The sequence below is a fragment of the Nematostella vectensis genome, chromosome 10 (genome assembly GCF_932526225.1).
Source record: "Nematostella vectensis chromosome 10, jaNemVect1.1, whole genome shotgun sequence".
NCBI classification, from domain to species: domain Eukaryota; kingdom Metazoa; phylum Cnidaria; class Anthozoa; order Actiniaria; family Edwardsiidae; genus Nematostella; species Nematostella vectensis.
Genome location: NC_064043.1, coordinates 3,945,957 through 3,968,542, shown reverse-complemented (window position 1 = coordinate 3,968,542; position 22,586 = coordinate 3,945,957). Strand labels below are relative to the sequence as shown.

The window sequence follows — 22,586 nt, the reverse complement described above, 5'->3', positions numbered from 1 at the left end:
GCGACTGAAGTCAGCCTTTCGTACCTTTACTCGAACGAGTCAACACTACGATTGTGTTTTGCGTTTTCGCCAGAACACGCGCATGCGCATACGTTATTCAGCACTGTACCCTGCATACACTATATCGAAAATGTGTGAACTTGAAAAACAATGTTTTTCTTACAGTTTAGCTCAAAGGAATCCATCACTATCAAGTCGTAGTTCTTCTATAATAGTTTTATTGTTGCATTATTGTTGCATGTTATCTTCTTCTAACGTTTAGCCTGATGAGATGCATATGTTATCTTCTTCTAACGTTTAGCCTGATGAGCTGTCTGTCGTGCACCGGGTTAACAGCTTACAAAGCATCATGGAAAATAGAATATCTGCTTCACCCGGTCTGTTTTAAAAATAGTCATCGTGCAATTTGGATTTTTACCTTCTGTTATTTTTTATAAGACTATACTTTTCTGTAAGCACAATGCATTGCGCGGGTTACTAAAAGCAAACAAACCAAACACAGAAAAACATGGCTATCTGTGTGTCGTGTTTCGACTGAAATATGATTATATGTTTCAGCTATTATTCACTTTCTACCGAGTTGTGGTACAAGAACATTCTACAAGATCAGAATTGATTGCCGGCTCAACGTTTATTTGAAGTAGGAGTAAACACATTTCAGTCCTGAACAACAAACATCAACATGTACATATTTACAGTCAGTAACACGCAATGACCATATGCTCACGGTTCCTTACTCGTCTCCTCTGTGCTTTTTTTAATGGGAGACAGTGGCTGCCACTGTGATGGCATCCAGGTGGGGTCATCGCAAGACTTTGTCTTAAGCGCTGGTAAAGCGTCCTTACTCTCTGGGCGATACTGCACCCCCCTGGATCGCCTCAGCGTAGGCTCTGCCTCCACATAATGTAACAGATCATGGCGCCCCCCTGTTTTTGCGAGCTTCACGTACTCTGAATCCCTATCATGGACTTGGAATTTATCTGGTATGACCCGAGGTTTCTCTTCGTTCGGTTGCGGTCCCAAGCAGCTGACCTGGGATATAGGGGGCAGGTTCACATTGTCCTTTCTGCGTGGCTGGTAATGCCTCATCTTGTGGTGTGTCTTCGTTGGAAGTTCCCTATCTCCAGAAGGCCCCATCACGATCTGCGAAATTGGAGGCGCTTCTCCATTTGGAAGCTCTTGCTTTCGTTTTTTCTTACGCCCAAATTCATACTCTCTCCCATTGATAGTTTTAGTAACCACTCGTTTCTGGCGGCGCTCCATTAGCGCAAGTCTCGCTTGGTTTTCTCGTTCTATCGAGTTGTTGTCCACTCGGTGCAGTGCTAAACAGTCGACTTGGGATAGCGGTGGGAGCTTGAATGTTTCGTTGTCATAAGTTATTGTCTTGTGTTCACGTAACGCCATCAAGTCAGTGGAGTTGGCGTGTGCAGTGTTTACTCCATTTGGGAAGGTTCGCATTACACTGATATCTCAGGAAGAGGTCTTTCGATTACATTAACTGCAAAACAGATGTTAACATGTCAGTATTGGCCGCTGTAATCTCGTAGCTATTTACCAACGTTGTTACACCAGCAATTACTAAATACTTTGTAATAGATTTAGAGGTCAAACCTTGTTAAAAAAAAACTTGTGTAGTGCGCAAGCATTTCGTATCCTTGGGACATACAAACGATACACACACAATTATTGATTTTCAGAAATTATAACCACAAAATAAGTGTGATTTATCTGCCGAGGTGGATTACTTCAGATTGCAATAACTGAATACAGGGTTTATAGATCTTAATTAAGCTCACGAAACGTGTTGCCATAGTAACGAACTGTGCATATAAGTAAAATTGTACAAAGTGCAAACAAGAATAAAATAAGAATACCTCAGCATATTATTTGTTGCGATAACAAATCGTGAATAAATAGCATCATCACAAGACAAGTTAGAATCGACAAGGAACGAGCGGACGAAGATATAATGTTATATCCATGGAATGCAACAGTTGGCTGCTATTACTTAGTAAAGTGAACCACTTACTTCATGGAGACACAAATAAGGCTTTGCATTGGAATGCTTTTTCTTTCGATCAAAGTGTTTCAGAGCATCGTAATTAATTTTTTTGTCTACAGACTGCTCGCGTACTTAACCCAAGACTCCTTCAATGAAATGTCTCCTAGCGCAAACATTGCTTGACAGGGATAGTGTGTTTGACCTGGCTCACGTGACTCGGTGAAGTGTTTATCAGAGTGGGAGATAGATTAAGCAAATTAAAGGGCGATAGTCAGTCATAGCTTTGTTATTGTTTTCATCAATGTTTGAAGAACAAACGCGGTGATCTTAAAAAAGGCCATCTAAAACATTAGTATGTTTTTAACCTTAATACGGGTTTATACGTTTCCGATAATGATATAGATGAAGAAGACTAAACTAAGTACCAAATGGAAACTTGCAAGGAGCGACTGCGGGATTATCATCAAGCAGTTAAGGGACGGGATAAAAAAGTGACGAGGGGGGGGGGGGGTAGGCGATTTTTATGCTCGAATTTTTTTCGGATGTCTGAGGTTTGCACGAATTTTTCTCTTTAATTTTTGCGTTTTTTTTTGCTTTTCGCAAGCCACTTTCCTGCTGTTTCGTCCCTAAAGAGTTAAAGTTCTTCTTTGTATTCTGCCTTAGCATGCTTAACGATCCGAGGCTCACTTCAGTCGTTCTACAATGAACTTTAATGCACAAGCGGCTAGTTTGGGGCGATCTGGGAGTGATGGGGATCGACAGGAAATATACTAATGGAGACGTGACAAGTGAATGAAATTTTCGGTGATGAATAGAACTTAGACTCAATCATGTTACAAAAGCCTTTTCTGTATATATTAAACCTGCCAGAATTCATATTCGGTAAACATTTCAACCTCCAAATGATATGTCGCCAACATAACTAATAACTTCATTGCTGAGTGTTTTCTGTTTTCAATCATTCATTCAAATGCAAATCTTCACTTGAGTAATTTGTTATTATTTCCAGATCACTTCGTTTTGTATTTTGAGAAACTTCTGTTTAACTTGAGTGTTTAGGGAGTTGTTTTTTGACAAATACATGCTGTGCTTTTCAATTCACGAATTTGTAATAATCATCGCAAAGTATAACAAATAAAAAACGCATTGAATGGGATTTATTCCTTTTCCACGTATAAACCGGTTTTTATACAAAAAAAAAAAAGAAAAACAACAACGACATCGTGTATCCCTAATTTAGAGCAAGCTTTCAAATCTATAAAAACACTTTATTGGTATTTATTTTTTTATGGTTAGTAAGTGGATGAAAAATATTTTCAGCGCTAAACCACAAGGGGAAAATATATTATTCTACGCTTTCTTTTACGCATCATACATCCAACTCAAATCTTTACTCGGTAACGATTACATTTTAGTATTCTATTTCAGAAATCGTAGAAAATAAATTTACTTGTAAATTCGGCCTAGAATATTAACAGATACTGCAACGAAAACAAAAATTGTAAATCAATTAACGGTTGTAACAAATATTCCAGTTCTTACCTCGTCGTAGCTTTCAGCTATGTGCTGTGGCAAATTTTCAATTCAAATCCTTTTTCTTGAATATTCAAAACTTCTTCTGGTCGAGAAAACCAAAATCTCGGTAAGCGGCGGACGAGCGAGCACCTTGCCGCACAGAGTTGCCCAGCAACTATGAGAAAAAAACAAAACACGTCCTTCTTTCAGAATAAATAATTAGGGGATATTCTCAGATGCACCTGCTAAAAAACTAATTGTTTCCGACTTCAGGCTAAACGGAATATTATTGAAAAAGACAAATGCTTTCAAGCTATTGCGCACCAGATCGAAAAAAATATACATATACTATTAATATTTTTATTTTGGGTTTGGGTTTTTTTTTACTTTTATCCGAATCCAAAGCAATAAGGCTATTGGCAACGATGCTCCAAAATTAAGAATCTGTAAACACAAGTGGCACTAACGCTAAATTGTTCGAGGTCTTGTTTCTGTCAAGTAATAAATCAGGGAATTCTCTATTTGCGAGATAATAGTGATGGCAGTATTTCTTGGACTAGCGCACCTGATAGAATGATAAGAGGATGATAAACAAGAAGTTGTGGTGCATTCATATCCAATATAACAACACGGGATAAGTGAAGGAGTGAGATATGAATGGTCGAACAAGTATGAGAACTCGAAGCAGCGGCTGCGATTCAAGGAGCTCCCACAAGCAGAGTGAATCAACTAAGGTTCTTCCTGGGGTTGTACAGAAGTTTATTAAGAATCCAATGACTATGGAAGGAAACAAGGACGAAACAATTATCCATGTCAATTACGGTGATTGCAAACAAGTAAAAACAGGAGGAAAGAAGTCGCAAGGGACTCATCATTCATGTTTGAGCTCTCAGATTCGGAAAGCAATAATAAACGGACGGAGAGACATACTTAATGAATCTGGTGTTAAGAATTTAATCAGGTTTGAGCTTGAGGAAGGAAATGAAAGAACAGTTGTTATTGCTGAAGATTTATTGTGGAGGAAAAGGCGGGATAGAGAAGGAAACTTAATTGAACATTATGGTGTGGTGACGTACTACTGTATGGACACTGCAAATGAACCCAAATGCTTTATAAACAGAGACGGGAGCAGCAATGTCCAGTTTGAATAAACCATAACAAGAAACACCACGAAAAAGGTCGAATTTCTGCCAAGAAAATACAGTACACAATCCAATTTCAAGCTCTGCACCAAAACGAGGCTACCAAACAACTCCACATGATTGGCGAATTGGTAGCCACGCAGGTTTTATCACAACAATCACCTAACACTGACACAGGGCCGCAGCAGGGGAGGGGTTGGGGAGTGGCGGGTATTCATGGTGGGGGCGTGCCATAAAATACTTCAAGGCGTGACACGCCCCTGTAGCACCGCAATATCATAGTAAAAACAAAAGGGAAATACATTCAGGCTATGTTTATTAATAAATAGTACCTTTTAATAATTTAGAAAATAAAATTTTTTTGGCATAACGATTATATTTCGTGAAGAAGTTTGTATGTGCGAAATTCTAATTCTAATTCTCAGTGACGTGTTATAATTGTAGAGTATCCAAGAGGTTGCTAATCGTCTGAGTTTTGTAAGATTCCCAGTTTGCTTTGTCTTGTAGATTTTGTTCTAGTGTGTCTTGTGAAGGGTAAGGCGAGATCTGAAAAAGAAAAAAAAAATCGATCAATCCTTCATCTCTGCTAACCGGTAGCTCTTCAAATACCCTTTTAGAGTCCACGCATGCGTCCGCGCATGCGCGTGATCTGGGGAAAACAAACACAATCGTATTGTTGAATCGTGCGAGTAAAGGTACAAAAGGATGACTTCAGTCGTTGTTTTGACTAACTGTACAGCATTAAAACCATACTGTACAAGAGATGACAGATTTCTTTGATAATGATATAGAGTCGTAAAGAAAATTATAGCCTTTGCTTTCCGCTGGTTTTCTTAGCTTCGCCAAAATGTGACTAGGCTTGTATAACCGCGGGGTACTGGAACTAGTCTTTCGGATTTCAGCACAGGATGGGTAGTGTTTTTTAAGCGAGTAACACGAAATCAGTACTCGCTGGTCGCCATCTTTAACGCGCGAGAGCGTTCGGTCTGGGCCCGAGTTGTCCGACTTTCCCTTCGTTGCTCGTCAAAGGCTAACTGAATTGTGTGTATCGTACCTGCCCTCTGAGAGTCCTTAACATCGAGTCACTTGCAACTTGAAGAAACCAACTTTTCTTAATAAGAATACACTCGGCGCCATTGCTGACCTGAAAAGTGATAGGCGATAATAATTTTAAAGAAAAAATATAGATAACCCTGAAAGTGTTAGGAGTATTGTGCAACTGATTGAGGAAGTAAAGCAGCATTTCTTTCACTTACTAAATGACACTTGACAGCCTTGTTGTCATGGAGAATCTCTGACAGCCCCTACGTCACAACAGGAAAGTTGAGCTCAGTGTTGCAAGTAATGTTTCATTCTTATGTATGAAAGATCGGAGGTGGGGAGGGGGGGTGGGGTGAGGTGGGAATACCACTAGTACACCATCATCTTCTTCTTCGCCATAACCACCACCACCACCATCATCGCCATCGCCATCGCCATTGCCATCGCCATCGCCATCGCCATCGCCATCGCCATCGCCATCGCCATCGCCATCGCCATCGCCATCGCCATCGCCATCGCCATCGCCATCGCCATCGCCATCGCCATCGCCATCGCCATCGCCATCGCCATCGCCATCGCCATCGCCATCGCCATCGCCATCGCCATCGCCATCGCCATCGCCATCGCCATCGCCATCGCCATCGCCATCGCCATCGCCATCGCCATCGCCATCGCCATCGCCATCGCCATCGCCATCGCCATCGCCATCGCCATCACCAGCATCGCCATCATTATCAGCATCACCATCACCATCGCCATCGCCATCGCCATCACCAGCATCGCCATCATTATCAGCATCACCATCACCATCATCACCATAAGTACCGCTGCTATCACCGCAGTTATCTATCACTATCACCATCACTACCCTTTCTAGCCTCCCTCGCAGTCGTTTTAAGGAAGGCGTAAAACACCTGCTTGATGGATAAATCTAAGTAATATCTTAAGAGGTACACTCACAAACTGGTCCTTGGGCTTCAAGACTTCAATCTGTACACAGACATGCTCCGTCCTGGTGGTCTGGTTGTTGTTGTTAAGATCAACCTAAATACACATACAGTGTTCAATTCCAGGGCGGATGGAAGGTCGGATGGGCGGAGGTCGCAAAGGACTATTTTTCAACTTAAAAGCCTTACTTACACTTTTAATGCTACATTCCGTAAGCTGCCGGTGAAGTTTCTCAATTTGAATCTTGTGTGCTTCAATTTCACCTTGGACTGTAGATTTTAAGGGTGTTCTTTTAGTGTCTATTCTATGTGTTATATAAGGCCTAGATTAAACCGCGTGCCAGGGTCGCATTATCGTGCCGCTCTAGAGAAGTTGGACAGATGCGACGTTAGCACGCGGTTTATTGCGCACGAAATTGAATTAATGAGGAGGTCGCACCAACTTTCTGGCGCTAGTCGGATAATGCGACCATGGTACGGCGAGGAATTAAACGGTGCTCCAAGGTCGCACCAGTCATAATGATTACATAATAAAGATTAGTTTATAATCAATGCAAATCGTTTTGTTGAACAAAAATAAAAAAGGAGCAGAGTATTATTGACTCCTCCCGTTCTTCGCGCATGCGCCAAATTGACAATAACTCCCCCGAGACCCCGTATGTAGCCTGAAAGCCCGTATGTATCCCCCTTGCCTCGCACTTTTCAGGCAATAGTGAAAATGGCGGAGTTTCGGAAACCATTACCTGAGGACTCGACGGGTCGGGTACAGATGTGCAGCTCTTGTTTCGGGGACACAAAATACGTGCATTTCATGCGAAATGCCGTTTTGTAATTAAAAAAAAACAGAAGACGCAGCAGGAGTCGTTGCCTTTCCTTTATCCAATATATTACGTCATGTAATACATTTATTCCTATTAGACCATATTGCTCTGACTAAGAAGGCTTTTCTAGTCATTTCTAGTCTTCGTGTTTTGTCCCCCATTTTAGCGTAATAAGACAAAGCAGCATGTATTTTGTGCCTAATGACTATATATTGTTACACTCCATACCCATGGAGATAACAAACAAAATGTTCGCCGCTCTATGATCGAACCTCTACCGAGCCAGAACGGTGCGACTCTTGCACGCCGTTTAATCTAGGCCTAAGTTAAAATAGTCAAATAAAAGAAGATGCACTTACTGTTTTTTTGGTTGAGTCGTTCTATCCAAGGCAAAGCAAAGTTGACCTTTTTGACCGTCTTCTGCTTAAGAAAAGATAAATCAATCAGTCAAGACAGGTCTGGTTGTCCACCCGTAGACGATAAAAAGAAAAGTGCGGGGGTGGGGATGGTGTTTAACAATTAGACGCCAAAAGCCATATAACTATTGGTGACAAGCTTTTCGTCGGGAAACCGCAGTCGCTCAGTCTGAACGTGTAAATACGGTAATTCACCTTAAATCTCTCAGTCTCGTCCACTATAGCAGGGAGTGTGAGGTCTCCGCTGTGATGTGCTGGCTCTGTTCGCGGTCTCTTCTTATCAGGTGACCATGCTGTGCGCGAAACGCGACGATCCCCGGATGCTACGCATGCGCGGAAACATATTATTAGTCATTCACCATCGGGAAATGTTAACTACAAGCAACGAAGACTTAGATGCAAAAATGGGTGACTGCACCAATCACTTGGAATTGTTAAACCGACGAATCTCCAGTAACTATAGCTAAAATACACGGAAAATAAAAACAGTTAGACTGCTGCCGTGGCCACCAATACAAAGTGTTATAGTGTGACGCGCGCTACCGTGGCCACCAGTAAAAAGTGTTATAGTGTGACGCGCGCTACCGTGGCCACCAAAACATTTGGCATGCGAGGATCACAGTTTTCAATTAACGGACATGAAATTCAAATCTACGAGGTTTCTACGATGTTCTATTGCGTACTGAAGCATTTCTTTTGCCTCGCTGATTGGCTAGTATAGTTCACATCAGCCTGCTAGCACGTTTCTCGCATCCTTATTGGCTGACTTCGTAAAACTGTCAAGGTGGCCACGGTAGGGCGCTTCGCTTTGTTAAATGAAAATTCATATAAAAATTAGAAACCATCTGTTTTTTGATTGGTTTGTCAAAAAGGGTTTGGTCTCTTGTATTTGAGACACTTCTTCTGATTGGATTGTCAAAAGAAGTTTGCATATGAGACGCACCTTTTGATTTGTCAAAAAGATTGTACATAAAGATTGTACGTACCAGTATATAAGACACGCCTTCTTTCTGTCTCGTCTATAGGAATTGCGGGCAGACTGGTCAGCGGACTCTTACTTGGGGTCGGCGCAGGACTAAGCATCGCCTTTTTCTTCTCCAGATTCGTCAACACTCGGCATGAACCCTATGAATAGAGGATAACAGTAGAGACGATGGCGGCGATGACAAAAGGGACGAGACCTCTTTTAGCAACTCATTAATAATTCCTAACAACTATTCTCACTAATAGAAAAAATTATATCCGAAATCCGAAATCCACGTACACTTTGCGTCCTTTCGTAACTAGACCCCTATGGCGCCCCTCCCTCCTACCCGCGACTATGAAAGCACACGTGTTTGCGGGTTTTACCCACTCACTACCGCCCCAAGACTCGCTTCTCCCATATCTTAATGTGGTCTTGAGTCTGCCTAAAAAGGATATGAACATATTTTGAAACTACTAATTCTAATATAAAATTTCCTTACCGATTTTATTATATATATCCACTCAGTACTGCTGTTTTTGACGATAACAACACCGCGTCTAATAACAGAGAATCCCATAATGATTGATAATGATTAATATTCATATGCTTCGACTATATTGCAATATTGTCACATCCCAGGGGCTCATTATCATATCTGCAGGGCTAAAGAAAAACCCGAAGTATTAATGGAATATATAAACTATACCTGAGGGAAGAAGGGAGGTGGTCGTTGTCATGTCTGGGGGGTGGGGGGTGGGGGAGGAGGCTGCTTAGGAATATCTGAAGTAGTCGAATATAAAGAAATAATACCTTGAGAAGGGGGAGGGAGCTGTCTTGTCTGGGAGCGGAGGATGAGGGGGCTAAAGAAATACCTGAAGTAGTGGAAGATACAGAGATCATGTCTTGTCAAGCACTGGTCCAGCGGTACCCCCTTCAAGTACGGGACGGTTCTACAATGACACGACCATCATGAGTTTACAGAGGGAAATAACCTTTTTGTCTGGTGTATAAGAGACGCCTCTCGACGAACCTTAAAAACTGGATGTGGTCCGGTTCTTTGCCGTCTTCGTAGCTCATAAAAATATCCCTAAAATCCTGAAAAGTAGCGAAAATTAAGTTCATTCTCATACACAAGCAACTCACATACATACATACTGTTTATCGATGACATAATAATCTACTAATCTACTAAAAATACACTTTTTAATCACAACCTTGCTTGTTTCTAATCTAAGCCCTCCACTACGGTAGGGCGGACGTTAGGTAGACGCTATACAGGTTAAAAGGGTGCCGGGGCAAAAGACTTAATCAAATGGATTGGTCCGTGCATACTTCATAATGTTGAAAGGTTGTAAGGTATGTGCGTTGTACTGGACGATATGCGTTCCCTATTGAAGATGTCTGTTCAGGGGGAGGGGAGGGTGAGTGCTTTCTGCTGACCTCTCTGCCGACAGCAAGCAGCGCCACATCTTCCTTGCAAAGCACAGTTGCACTACGTGTCTTGTGGTGAAGTAACGCTAACTCCTGAAATAAAACCGGTCGGTTTGTAAAAGGTCAGTTATATTTTATTTGGTCAGCATCGCAACCTATCATTGCAGCAATACAGCTTTCAATTCACGAAATAAAAACAAACCAAAGTTTATTTGATCTCAAAACAAAGGCATGCTGTTACTGACATGGAAATCTTACCCCAAAACTACTGCCTTTCCCGAGTACAGCTACTGTGTTTGACCTTTGCTCTCCCGTGACGGGGTCGACGAACAGCAGAGTCACCAACGCTACGAAGAAAAGATAGCAATCCATCAATGTCCTCTGAAGTAGCGCGCAAGGGCACGTGACCTCAATATGGATGACGTCATCTAGACAAGACTAGAAGGATGTTTACATGAAGAAGGCCTCGACGGGTGGGCAAAAGCATACCTGTGCCAGAGAGGATAAAGTAAAAATTTTCTGCGGGGTGCCCTTGGCGAATTATAACTCGTTTAGCCTCAAAGCTGCAAAACAAAAAGATGTGTATAGACAAGCGTGTCAATGGCGGCCATGCATAGTATCGACAAGAATCCACACACAGATGACAGATTTTGTTCTATCCATATCCCATTACCCAATAGCAATAATCGAACAGCGCAAAAGGCTTTTGAAAATTGCGAAAAAGTGGGTCATTTCTTATCAAGAATCCTCAAATACTATGTTTTTCCTTGACTGCGCACCCCCTTTCAGCCAATCCTGGGTACACGCACGACACCTCTATAACAGCCATATTTTAAAATAATATTTAAAAACGCACCTCTCATACCAGCAGCCCACGATACACCCTCCCTCCCCTCCCAAGCAAATAAAACACAAGCTCACCTCCAATACCAGCCCACGATACACCCTCCCTCCCCTCCCAAGCAAATAAAACACAAGCTCACCTCCAATACCAGCCCACGCTACATCCTCCCTTCCCTCCCAAGCAAATAAAACACGGGCTCACCTCCAATACCAGCCCACGCTACATCCTCCCTTCCCTCCCAAGCAAATAAAACACGGGCTCACCTCTCATACCAGCCCACTTTAACAAGCTGTTGCTGCATCTTTAAGGGGTACTCTCCGAATGCTGGTACGCTTGCCTTCAGTGCAACCAGCGCCTACACATAGCCCATAGATTACACAATTAGGTAGGAACAAGTGGAAGCAACCAGCGCCTACACATAGCCCATAGATTACACAATTAGGTAGGAACAAGTGGAAGCAACGACTACACAGAGCATAGATTACAATAACATAAGAACAATCAGAAGAAAGAAAAAATGGGCCGATTCAGACTTATGACGTTGTGCAACAGACGTCGGCATTTTATTTCGCACCAGCGCAGATTTCTTTAGGACTCGGAAAAGACATCACCGCACACGCAAAATCGAACAAGCCAGCTCTTAATGGGTATGATTTGCTCTCCGATACTGGTGGACTGTTATAGTCATCTGAATCACTACAGGTAACGTCACGTCACACCACGTCATCACCAAACCACATAACGACATTTCTTGTTACGTCACCGTGACACCATACCGCCATACACTTCTTGTCACGTCACCGTGACACCATACCGCCATACACTTCTTGTCACGTCACCGTGACACCATACCGCCATACACTTCTTGTTCGTGACACCATACCGCCATACACTTCTTGTCACGTCACCGTGATACCATGCCGCCATACACTTCTTGTCACGTCACCGTGACACCATGCCGCCATACACTTCTTGTCACGTCACCGTAACACCATACCGCCATACACTTCTTGTCACGTCGCCGTGATACCATACCGCCATACACTTCTTGTCACGTCACCGTGATACCATACCGCCATACAATTTTTGTCACGTCACCGTGATACCATACCGCCATACACTTTTTGTCCGTGACACCATACCGCCATACACTTCTTGTCACGTCACCGTGATACCATACCGCCATACACTTTTTGTCACGTCACCGTGTTATACCATACCGCCATACACTTTTTGTCCGTGACACCATACCGCGGGCCGATCATGTCTTACCCCTTGAAGCTGCTCATCTGTGCGCGTCCCTGGCGACATCGACAAAATCTGCACTGCGTCCTGACTCAGTTTTATCTAAAAACAATATATTATGAGAACACGTAGGAAACCTTCCGAGTTCTTATGTCAATCAAATATCTGAAAGAGGTTTGTAGTTACAGATGCCTGAATTAGTCTGCAACCTCTCACTATGTTATAAGGGCAAGGCGGTCAAGATACATATTGTTTTTTTTTTTGCTTCTTCAATCAAGGGCAATTGTTTTTCTTATTTGCCTAAAAGAGCCTGGGGCGAGCGCGCGGAAAGCTTTTGATAATCTAGAGTGTTGTACCCTAAGCCTCTTTTTCAATATGGCCGCCTGGTAAACAAGAGTTTCTGCAAGTCTGCGCGTAAATGCTTGAAGTACACAGTAAGAAGCGATTAAAGATCGGGCAATGAATGGAGCGGACTACCAAAGAATTATGGTATGTCATATCTTTGTAAGGAACTGACAGAGCGGGCTGGCAAGACAATAAACCCGATTGTTTCAAAAGCTTACTTGTCTGTAGTCTCTCTATCTCATACAACACATACTTCTCTAACGGCTTTGTAGTAGTTGGGATCAAACGCCATCCCGTCATCGCTCTTGACGCCGGCCTCTGCTAACTCTTGCAGCTGCTCAAACACCACAGTGTGCTGGGGCTGGTTGTATTTCCTGCGCAAATGTACGAGGCGAATACAAACACAGGTTCAGAGAGAATTATGGTAATGATGGCGTGATGTTGATTATGATGATTATAATGATGATGATGATGATGATGATGGTGATGGTGATGATGATGATGATGATGATGACGATGATGACGGTGATGATGATGATGATGATGGTAGTGGTGGTGGTGATGATGATGATGATGATGATGATGATGATGATGATGGTGGTGGTGGTGGTGGTGGTGATGATATGATGATGATGAATACTATAATGGATATAACAATTGTGATGGAAATTATGACTATGACTATTATGACAATGATGAATTATGATAATGGTGATGATGATTTTCACTTACCGATCTGTACTTGACTTGATCTTGAGAAGAAAGCACAAGAGTCGAACAATCTTTCGGAACCGGTCAATGGGCTGAAACATGCGAAATCATTTAGACGATAGATCTTTTTCAGCCTTTTAATAGATGTCAAAAGGGAAATGTATAGCCCCACTAGTGAACGAATGTACTCTAACTTCCGGTGACATCCTGACATCATTAAATCACGGATTCCACACAGCAAATCGCGATCCAAGTAACGAATAAATCTACCTTTTATCAAGTTATCATATAGCATATCGGTATATGTGACTGCTTGCGTTATCACGCAACGTACGTCAACAATAAAATCCACTTAAGATTAATCTAATGCCACGAAGAGAAGAATCACGAAAATTTCAATTTAAACAAATTTGAGCTTACTACTTTTATAAAGCACCCATTTAAGTGTTAAAAGGTTGTTTCAATCTGATTGAAAGTGCGTCAATTTGCAAGAGGTCTTCGTTAAGTTGAGTCTTGCATGAGCTCTGTCGTTACTCATTACCCTTACCCTTCGCAGTTTGGGAAAATCTAACTCAGCAGTATCCTCGTTTTCCGAGTCGGAGGCCGAACCCCATTCGGCACCCTCGTCCGAACTCGAATCAAGCGCATCCATATGGACGACTTGCTGGGTGGTTTCTCTCGCTACCCCTTCGCGTATAGAGGAAAGAGAAATTGACCTCTGCCTTTCGTTACAAAGAGCGGCGTCCATGCCATTCTCGTGATAACTACTCTTTCTTAAGTTTCTGACTGTGTTAATCTGCCGTCCATTAACTCCTTTGCGAGTCCTATTTTGAAAGCCGTATTTAGTTTGAGTATTAATAGAATAGTAGTGCCTTTTATTCGGCAAGATGCTAACAGGTTGATTGTAGGAATATGACCGTCGGTGACGTGGTCGCACCGGGGAGGGCTTGTAAAGGGCACCGAGGTTTTTATTCAATTTACTCTGAATCCCTGAATCTTTTTGTTGCACAGCGAAGTCTGGTAGCCTTTCCTTTACGGCTTTGAGGTTCTTTGTATTCCTTACTGGGTAAAACTTCTCTAAAACACGTGGAGTTTTTTTCTCGTATCCGTATGTATGACGTTTTGTCAATGTCTGAGTTTGCTCCTCGTGTTTAGAACGACAGTCTAAGCTATCGGACTGACTGCGTATATTGCTTGCAAGAAAAGAATTAGCTTCTCGCCTCTGTTGCTTGAAGAAAATGTCTTTGTCTCCGTCTAGTGTCTGGCCGTTTATCTTTTGACTACAGTGTTTTGTCAGCGTGTTTACATTTGTGTCCTCACTAAAAACAAGCGTCTTCTCTTCAAACCAGTGCATCTTGTCCAACCCAATGTCCAACAAGCGGCTCAAACACTAGGAGTAAGCTATTGAGATCGGTTTGAGTTGGATAACATGCCGTTTTTGCTCAGTAGTTTGCAAAACAACCATTCACGAATTAGCAGTTAATGCTTAAACGAAAGGTAAACGAACGGTTGTTGGGGTCACGTTAGGAATGTCTAAGTGAAATTAAACCCATAAGGTATCACATAACTTCTTCTGTTATGACATTTTTCACAGAAAACGTCCATTTTCTCAATAATCCAGTAATTAGGCACTAGCTCAGTCCGAATTATACCAATGGATATTCAATTTTTCCTCAACAAAACAGTCTTGAGGTTTGGAGTGTTTACTCTACTGTGTTTAGCTATGGCAGCTTTTGTTTTTAGGTTGGATTAGCTATATTTAAGGCCGATCCAAACACAGTCTCTTTTCTCCGCTCCATCGCGTCCTGTATATGTTTTTTTTTTCAAGAAAAAGCGACGATTTGTGGTGTGCTGATTATCCGAAAGTTTTCACAAGTTCTTGTTTGCTCGAGGGGCTCAATTACTATTACCGGGTGTTTCCTTTGCTATACTGCAACCGAAAACGGCTTTGTAATGGCACGCTTTCAACAAAAGAAGTGATTTTGCAGACAAAAGCTTTTTTTGATATAACGAGTAAAACCAAAGACAAATTACCAGAAAATAATAGTTTTTTTTTCAGCAGTATGCAAAAATATTTATCATCACTCATTGTCTTTTATTATTTTATTCTTGTCAAGTAATAAAACAGTCCTCAAGTCAATTTGGAAGATAACAATGATAGACAGTTCTTTTGTACTATGTGCGAAAAGCTGATTAATGGGCGTTTGAAATATTACTGAGCTTATTGTCATCACTCGTCAACTAATTAGCAGTTTATCTGATCGACATAAAAATGATTTATCGCCTTCACCTTTCTCGTCCAGTGAATGTCACGCACAAAATTGTCTGTGTCATATTCAGCTCAAACCCAAAGAAATCGCTTGCTACGCAGACAACGCACAAAACTACACGCATTCATCACTTTCCGAAAACACATTTTCTCCTGACCTGTAAAAGAATGTTCTATAACCACGCCACGATGGGCTTGAAAAATTTCTTTGGAACTTATGATAGAAATAAGTAAAAAATATAATCTCTTTATCAAATATTAAGCAAGCGCGCTTGCCTGTTTGTGATGACGGCGAAATTCTTGATCACCCTTGCCTTGCGTCGCTTCCATGGCTCTTTATATATAACTTATCTGACTTCGTACTTTCTTTGACCAAACGTTCTTTACTCTTTATCTTGTCAGCTCCCACACGCCAGCATTCAAACCAACCCTCATAGTATGTTAGACCCCCTTCGTGTCAGGGTCTATAACTCTATGATGACAAGTTGCAACTCAGGTGTAAAGCGCGATTGTAGCTATTTTTATAATCAGAAATGGCGCGTATACAAGCAGCAAGGGGGAGGGGGTAACCAGGAGACACTCACCCCTCCCCCCTCGACCTCCAAATAGTTGGCGATTTCTTATTGAGGGATCGCCAAATATTATGCTCTTTCCAGATAATATCTGATACATTCTCATTGCATACTGGCTACGGACCAATGTTTTCAACCGACGAACAAACAAATGTAGAACTTAATTTCTGTAAAACATGTAGACTGGATTGTTATGGCACATGTGTTACGACGCGCAAAGTGTAATGACTGTTATGTTATGTTATGTTACGTTACGTCATGTTGTTATATGTTATGTTATGTTTTGTTATCTTACGCGATATATAATAACTTTCAACGGAAAATGTAATAAAATTTTTTTATGTTATGATATGATTGTTATGATTATATTTCTAAGCACATGTGTTACGAAACGCAAATGTAATAACTAACGCAAAATGTAATCTTAACGCGAAAGTATAATCACTTCCAACGCAAAATAAAATTAAAGGTTTAACACGAAATATAACAGACAAAACAGTCCTCTCTCCCCTCTCAAACAGGGTGTTGGACCACTCACCGATAGCAACTCTCCTCTTAATGTCACTTTAGATATCTTTCTGCTCAACCTCGATAAGTGATTGCTCTTGCCCAGCATAGCCCTTTCTCTCATTCTTCGCTCGAGATCAATATCCGCGGCCCTTTTGCGGTCTTCTTTGCGGTCCTCCGCTTCTTGGACGCGTTTTAGATGCATGATTTCCTTATCAAGCGTTCGTGAATTCATGCTGTTTACGTCCATTATTTTGCTTGCAATTCCTGCAAAAGAGGGGCGCTTGGGGGGCCTGCGTAAGGGTGGGGCCATGTTCCCAGTCTGAAATAAAAATGGAAAAGCAGAAAATGTTACTCACATTATTCGAGGTTTCATACTGAGGATATTTCATCCGTAGTAACGAGCCCCCGTCAGTCGTGTACCAAGACTTGCTTAGGAAGGGGGATCCAGTATAATGAAAGTATTTGACGATTCAAAAAGCCGCATTGTCACCAGTTTACTTCCGGTTGATTACCTAACAATATCCGATGATTTTTAACGTAAAACGCGAAAAATATTTCAAAATATTGAAAGCAGTGTGTCTATTGGAAGTTTCTTCGAGGATGTAATTGATAATTTAGAGCGGATGGCCTGTTAAATATCTCGGATTCTAATAAATTCTTCTGTCTTTTAACGGTTGAGGTTACCGTCGGACCTCCTGAAGTAAACTGGTGACAATGCGGCTTTAAATAAGAACTTAACTATTTTTTGCCGGAAGAGGGGTGCTGAAGGGGGGGGGGGGGGGGTTCAAGTTATTCAATTTAGTGATGATGATTGGATGATAGTAAAAATGATAATGAACTAGTGATATCATTAAGTTTGTGAGAATGTGGATATATGCCAAGCTGATAAAGTCCGGATGAGAGCTGGTACCCTCTGTAAAGTCGCTAACCTTTGATTCTGGAAATATTTTCATTCTTCTACGATGTCTTTTGTGACTGCAAGATGAGAGCGTTTTTCTATGAAACAGTTTCTGTTTCGTCAATTCAGGTTCCGTCAACGATTGAAATTTAGGCTTAACATCTCTGGACATTCTCGTATTTCCATAAAAAAAGGCTTGAAGGTCTTGAAGTTTTAAGTAGAAAAGAAGGTCCTTTACTTGTATAAGACCTGAAGACCAAGTTCAGGGAAAGATTTTCTTAAAAGAGCGCTTTTCCTTTCGATGAATACAGGCTTCTAACATTCCATAACCCATCCACTCGCACTCAAACGACTTTCTCTAATCGCCAATTATTCACCTTACCTTGGGGTTCACCGAACACAATGGCAAAATGGGACACACGGCGGTGTCACCGATTGATAGGTTCTGACATGCGTTCCGCGTTACCGCCTACGATGAATAGAAACTTCGCGATGTTTTGTAAACAAATCAGCTAATGGACTTGAAGAAAAAGAAAATGCTGCTAATAGGTAATTATAGAAATTTATCAATAAGTATTCCCTGGATATCTATTTTTGTTTATTCGTCTGCGAGGCATTAAAAAAAGCTAATTTGAGGCGGTATCCACAGGGTGTCCAAACATGAAAGAGCTGATTGCCGCTTCAATGCGAGATAATTGCTTTTACAACGCATAACAGTATACGAAGATACTCCCAGCAAAACAAAAACCACTGAATCATAGTTAGCTGATTAGAAAGCAATCCGCCTAGTCACACAGGCGTTACCCACCGTGACATTAGCCGCTAGCGTGACCCATTTGGAGGGGAGGGTGGGTAAGATTGCGTCACCCACTGTGACATTAGCCGCTAGCATGACCCATTTGGAGGGGAGGGTGGGTAAGATTGCGTTACCCACCGGGACATTAGCCGCTAGCATGACCCATTTGAAGGGGAGGGTGGGTAAGATTGCGTTACCCACCGTGACATTAGCAGCTAGCATGACCTGTTTGGAGTGGAGTGTGGCAATCTCGTCCTAGAGCCCAGGTACCTTTGTGCCAGCGGCAGTTGCCTTGCCGCTGGCATAAAGGTAGTGGGCTCTAGGAACGAGATTGATAGGTTGGGTAAGATCGCGTTACGTACCGTGACATTAGCCGCTAGCGTGACCCATTTGGAGGGGAGGGTGGGTAAGATTGCGTTACGTAGCGTGACATTAGCCGCTAGCATGACCCATTTGAAGGGGAGTGTGGGTAAGATTGCTGACATTAGCCGCTAGCATGACCCATTTGAAGGGGAGTGTGGGTAAGATTGCTTTACGACATTAGCCGCTAGCATGACCCATTTGAAGGTGAGGGTGGGTAAGATTGCGTTACGTACCGTGACATTAGCCGCTAGCATGACCCATTTAAAGGGGAACGTGGGTAAGATTGCGTTACGTACCGTGACATTAGCCGCTAGCATGACCCATTTGGAGGGGAGGGTGGGTAAGATTGCGTTACGTACCGTGACATCATCCGCTAGCATGGTCCATTTGCTACTCCTTCGCAAAGGTCTTCTGGGGGAGGAGAGGGAGGGGAAGGCTGCAAGCGTGGATCGGCGCCGTGGTTGCTCTGTAAGAAAGGGAGAGCTGACTTGTGACACTTTCAAATAACTTTGCAAGTATTAATTTCCGCCTTCTGCGTCAAAAAGGCATAGAGAAAAGAGTGAATTCACTATAAAATCTATAAGCTCTTGCCTTTTAGTTTTTCCCAGCAAAAGATATAAGTTAAAAAAGAAAAAACTCAGATGTAAACATGAAAAATCATGTGGAATAAATTGCGCTTGGGCGTCTATGACCTACTTCCTAAGACTCCTTTGTTCCCAGTCCTTTGCATCCTTTAACCTAAATACGAGGCAGTTTCGGCATGTACTCATCTGCGTGAGAAGCACTGAGGTTTTCCTAGAGCACTTATGGCATGGCTTTACCGTTTGTTTTGAGAGCTTGTAGCTACAAGAATGTAGCTTGTTATCGGGTTAGGGGGCGGATCGTGATGTGTCGCCATTGCATCTGTCATTATTGGTTAAAGATCCAACATGTGACGCCTTTGGAAATAATTAATAAACTTTTGCCGCAACAATAAACAGGAACAAATATTTTCGTTCCTTGAAAGGGTACATGGCCTTTATTTTGTAAAAAGGTAGTTTAGACCAATCATTATCTGAGCAATCACGGACCAGCTTTTCGCATTCACAACCAGATTTTTAAAATGGCCACAAAAATTTTAGCAAGTTTTAGGATATCAAGGCGCGTACGCAGGAGGGTGTGCAGGTGCGCGCGCACTCTCACGTGACCGGCAAAAAACTGGGTCATTATATATGGGACCGTAGAAAATCTATTCTATATTCTCTTTCCATTGATACCTATGACTGCAAACCCCCTCCCCCAGCAATTCCTGAAAACTTGAGCATTTTTAATGGTGTTTCGAAAATATTTAGACCAGATATATGTTTTACGCAAGATAAATTCGTTGGTAATGTCACTAATAGCCGAGCAAATTTGGTTCTAACACGGATCACGGAAAACCCCTTCGCCTCCCCCCCCTGTTTCAAAAGGAGAGAAGTCTTGAGGGCGGCGTTAGGAATAGATGCATAGCCGCGAATAATAAACATGATACGCCTATTTCAATAAACGTTGTCAGTGCAAATGGCGAATGTCAATTGGCAAATGGCAGTTCTACGACCAATCACTGCTTATCGGTATAATTATTTGTAAGAATAAAAATGACAATTATTATAATCGTAGAAATTATCCACAATTTCATACATTTAGTAGAAATTTGGCGTGTTCCATGGTATTTTTATAGCAGAATTGCCTTTAGATAATTTGCATTTGTCGTTTGCACTTACAACATATTTTGAAATAGGTTTATGGGACTAGTTCGAACGACTTGCTCAGCTAAATTTATACGTGTATCCAATTGACAGATGGCACCGTGGTTCGTTCGTTGGCTTTGGAGTTTTAATTGAAAAATGGGACGAAGTAATTAGTAAAACGTTCTTTTTAAATAACGACAGATGAACCGAGGTCGCTTTTATTGTTGCTAGCCCCCCTACAAAAAACGTTTGGTAAATGGGCAGGTCTGAGGGGTTTGCGAAAACGATAAAAAAAAAAAATAAGCGTAAAGAACCCATTTCAGTAACCCTTCAAAAGTACGTTTCTATTCATTTTTCCCTTGAAAAAATCATATTTTCCCTAGACTTTGCAACAGGGGGTATGTGGGGAGAGGGGAAGGGGCGGGGGGGGGGAGGGGTCGAGTACTCGGGAGTTTCCACTGCGAATATGGCTGCAGATGTTATACTGGCATCAAAGTCTTTTATGCAAACACAGATGCTTGTTAAAAGTTGTTTATCCATACACATTTTACCGCTTTCTTTTGCTCGTCATAAAAAAGTCGAGTTGGAGAAGGTTTTATTTACTGTATATGGAAAAGTATGCTGTTAAACTGCTATGCTGTCGTGTCTTTAGAATACTACAACGGGTTAAAAATGAATACATTTGCGGTCTGATTCCAATAAAAGGATAACTCCAGAATGAATACATAATTTTTATTGCGACTATGGCAGCAACCTTTTTTCGGGTGCTCAGCCATGGCATCGCTACGAGCAAGCAAAACCATATGATTCCTCCATAACATATGTATATAGGTACACATGTTAGCGAGAGTGTAATCAAAACACCTAATATGCAACAATATAAGAGCAGCGGAAAACTGCAGCAAAATAAAGCAAAACTATCCACCATTTATGCACCTTATCAAATGAAGTACTGTCATCATTCATCAATAACATCAATGAAAGATCGATTTTTACAAGTGTTGCCTCGAGTTTGTGTTGTCCTATTGATCTGTTTACAGGTCATAAAAAACGATCACTGCAATGCTTACCGGTCTTGTTGTTTTCTTCTGTGAAGACATAGTTACCAGTCGCCCCCTGAATCTTATGCATTTTGATGCTACTTGCTCGGTCGATGCCAAACACACATTGATGGGAAAAATAACTCACTCATTCCTTCCCGATAACGCTTCCTGCCTTAGAGCGCGGTTTGATAAAGCAATTGCTTGTGTTTATTAATGAACACAGAGCGCCGCAGTCGCTCGGATAGCATCCCTTTGGGAATTAACAGGCTTCATGAGTAATGAGTCCCGAAAACTTTAATGAATTAGCATTGTTTTATAACTTTATGGTCCAAGGACAGCGTGCCAAATTATGTACATTGAATTTCTATGTGTGCTTTTGTCAAAAGATTGGCAGGGTGCTATTGGGGCTCGTCACAAAGGATTTCATTCACAACAATGGCTATCTGCTTGTTTTGGATCGGACGATATTTGAAGTAATTAACACTTCGGGATAAGGGTCCCCTCAAAATGTAATGTGGTTTTGTGCTGGTCTAAGATGTTTTTTTTTTTTATAAGATTCCCCCTGCATTCTAATTTACTTCAAGTTTGTTTGAAGCCCTCCACTCCAGTGACATTTATCTCAGTAATCTACAAGTTCTCCATCAGTGTTCATAGCGCTCACTATACAACTGATGTAATATAGTAAAACTAGGTGGAGGGCCGGGGTTTGCGGGCGAAAATAAACAAATGGGAGCGTACCATAATACAATAATAAGACACCTTCCAGCCTTATGTGGCTTTTGGTCGCTGAAATACCAACGATATATACCAATATGACAATGAAAGGTATGAGAATTGCAAAAGTGTAAGATTATTGGGCGCCCGGGAGGGAGGGATTAAACTACATGATAAAGGGTTTCGAGAGAGATAAAAAATAAACAAACAAAAATAACAAAAATAAAAGTAGCAAAAAAGCTTTTATTCCCCGAAAATCCAAAAATAATCTATGATAATGTGACT

The 22,586-nt window shown here is 41.7% G+C and overlaps 1 protein-coding gene across 4 annotated transcripts; it reads right to left on the bottom strand.

Moving 5' to 3' along the window:
* Nucleotides 1-201: 201 nt before the first annotated feature.
* LOC5509533 lies at nucleotides 202-21,847 on the bottom strand. Of its 4 annotated transcripts, XM_048733602.1 has the most exons (22): nucleotides 21,615-21,847; nucleotides 19,195-19,301; nucleotides 16,807-17,097; nucleotides 13,449-13,519; nucleotides 12,970-13,090; nucleotides 12,399-12,473; nucleotides 11,390-11,481; nucleotides 10,772-10,845; nucleotides 10,541-10,629; nucleotides 10,292-10,375; nucleotides 9,882-9,946; nucleotides 9,724-9,801; nucleotides 9,351-9,408; nucleotides 8,871-9,009; nucleotides 8,080-8,207; nucleotides 7,828-7,888; nucleotides 6,841-6,917; nucleotides 6,661-6,744; nucleotides 5,916-5,963; nucleotides 5,714-5,803; nucleotides 3,545-5,205; nucleotides 202-1,498 (listed from the first exon to the last, which is right to left on the bottom strand). In XM_048733602.1, the coding sequence occupies exons 1-21, from the start codon at nucleotides 21,673-21,675 to the stop codon at nucleotides 5,092-5,094; spliced, it is 2,007 nt and encodes a 668-aa protein (XP_048589559.1). In that variant the 5' UTR covers nucleotides 21,676-21,847; the 3' UTR covers nucleotides 202-1,498; nucleotides 3,545-5,091. The 4 variants fall into 4 exon arrangements, with proteins under 4 accessions (XP_048589559.1, XP_048589560.1, XP_048589561.1 ...); XM_048733603.1 differs by lacking the exons at nucleotides 19,195-19,301; nucleotides 21,615-21,847 and adding an exon at nucleotides 17,708-18,058; XM_048733604.1 differs by lacking the exons at nucleotides 16,807-17,097; nucleotides 19,195-19,301; nucleotides 21,615-21,847 and adding an exon at nucleotides 15,973-16,162.
* Nucleotides 21,848-22,586: the final 739 nt, after the last annotated feature.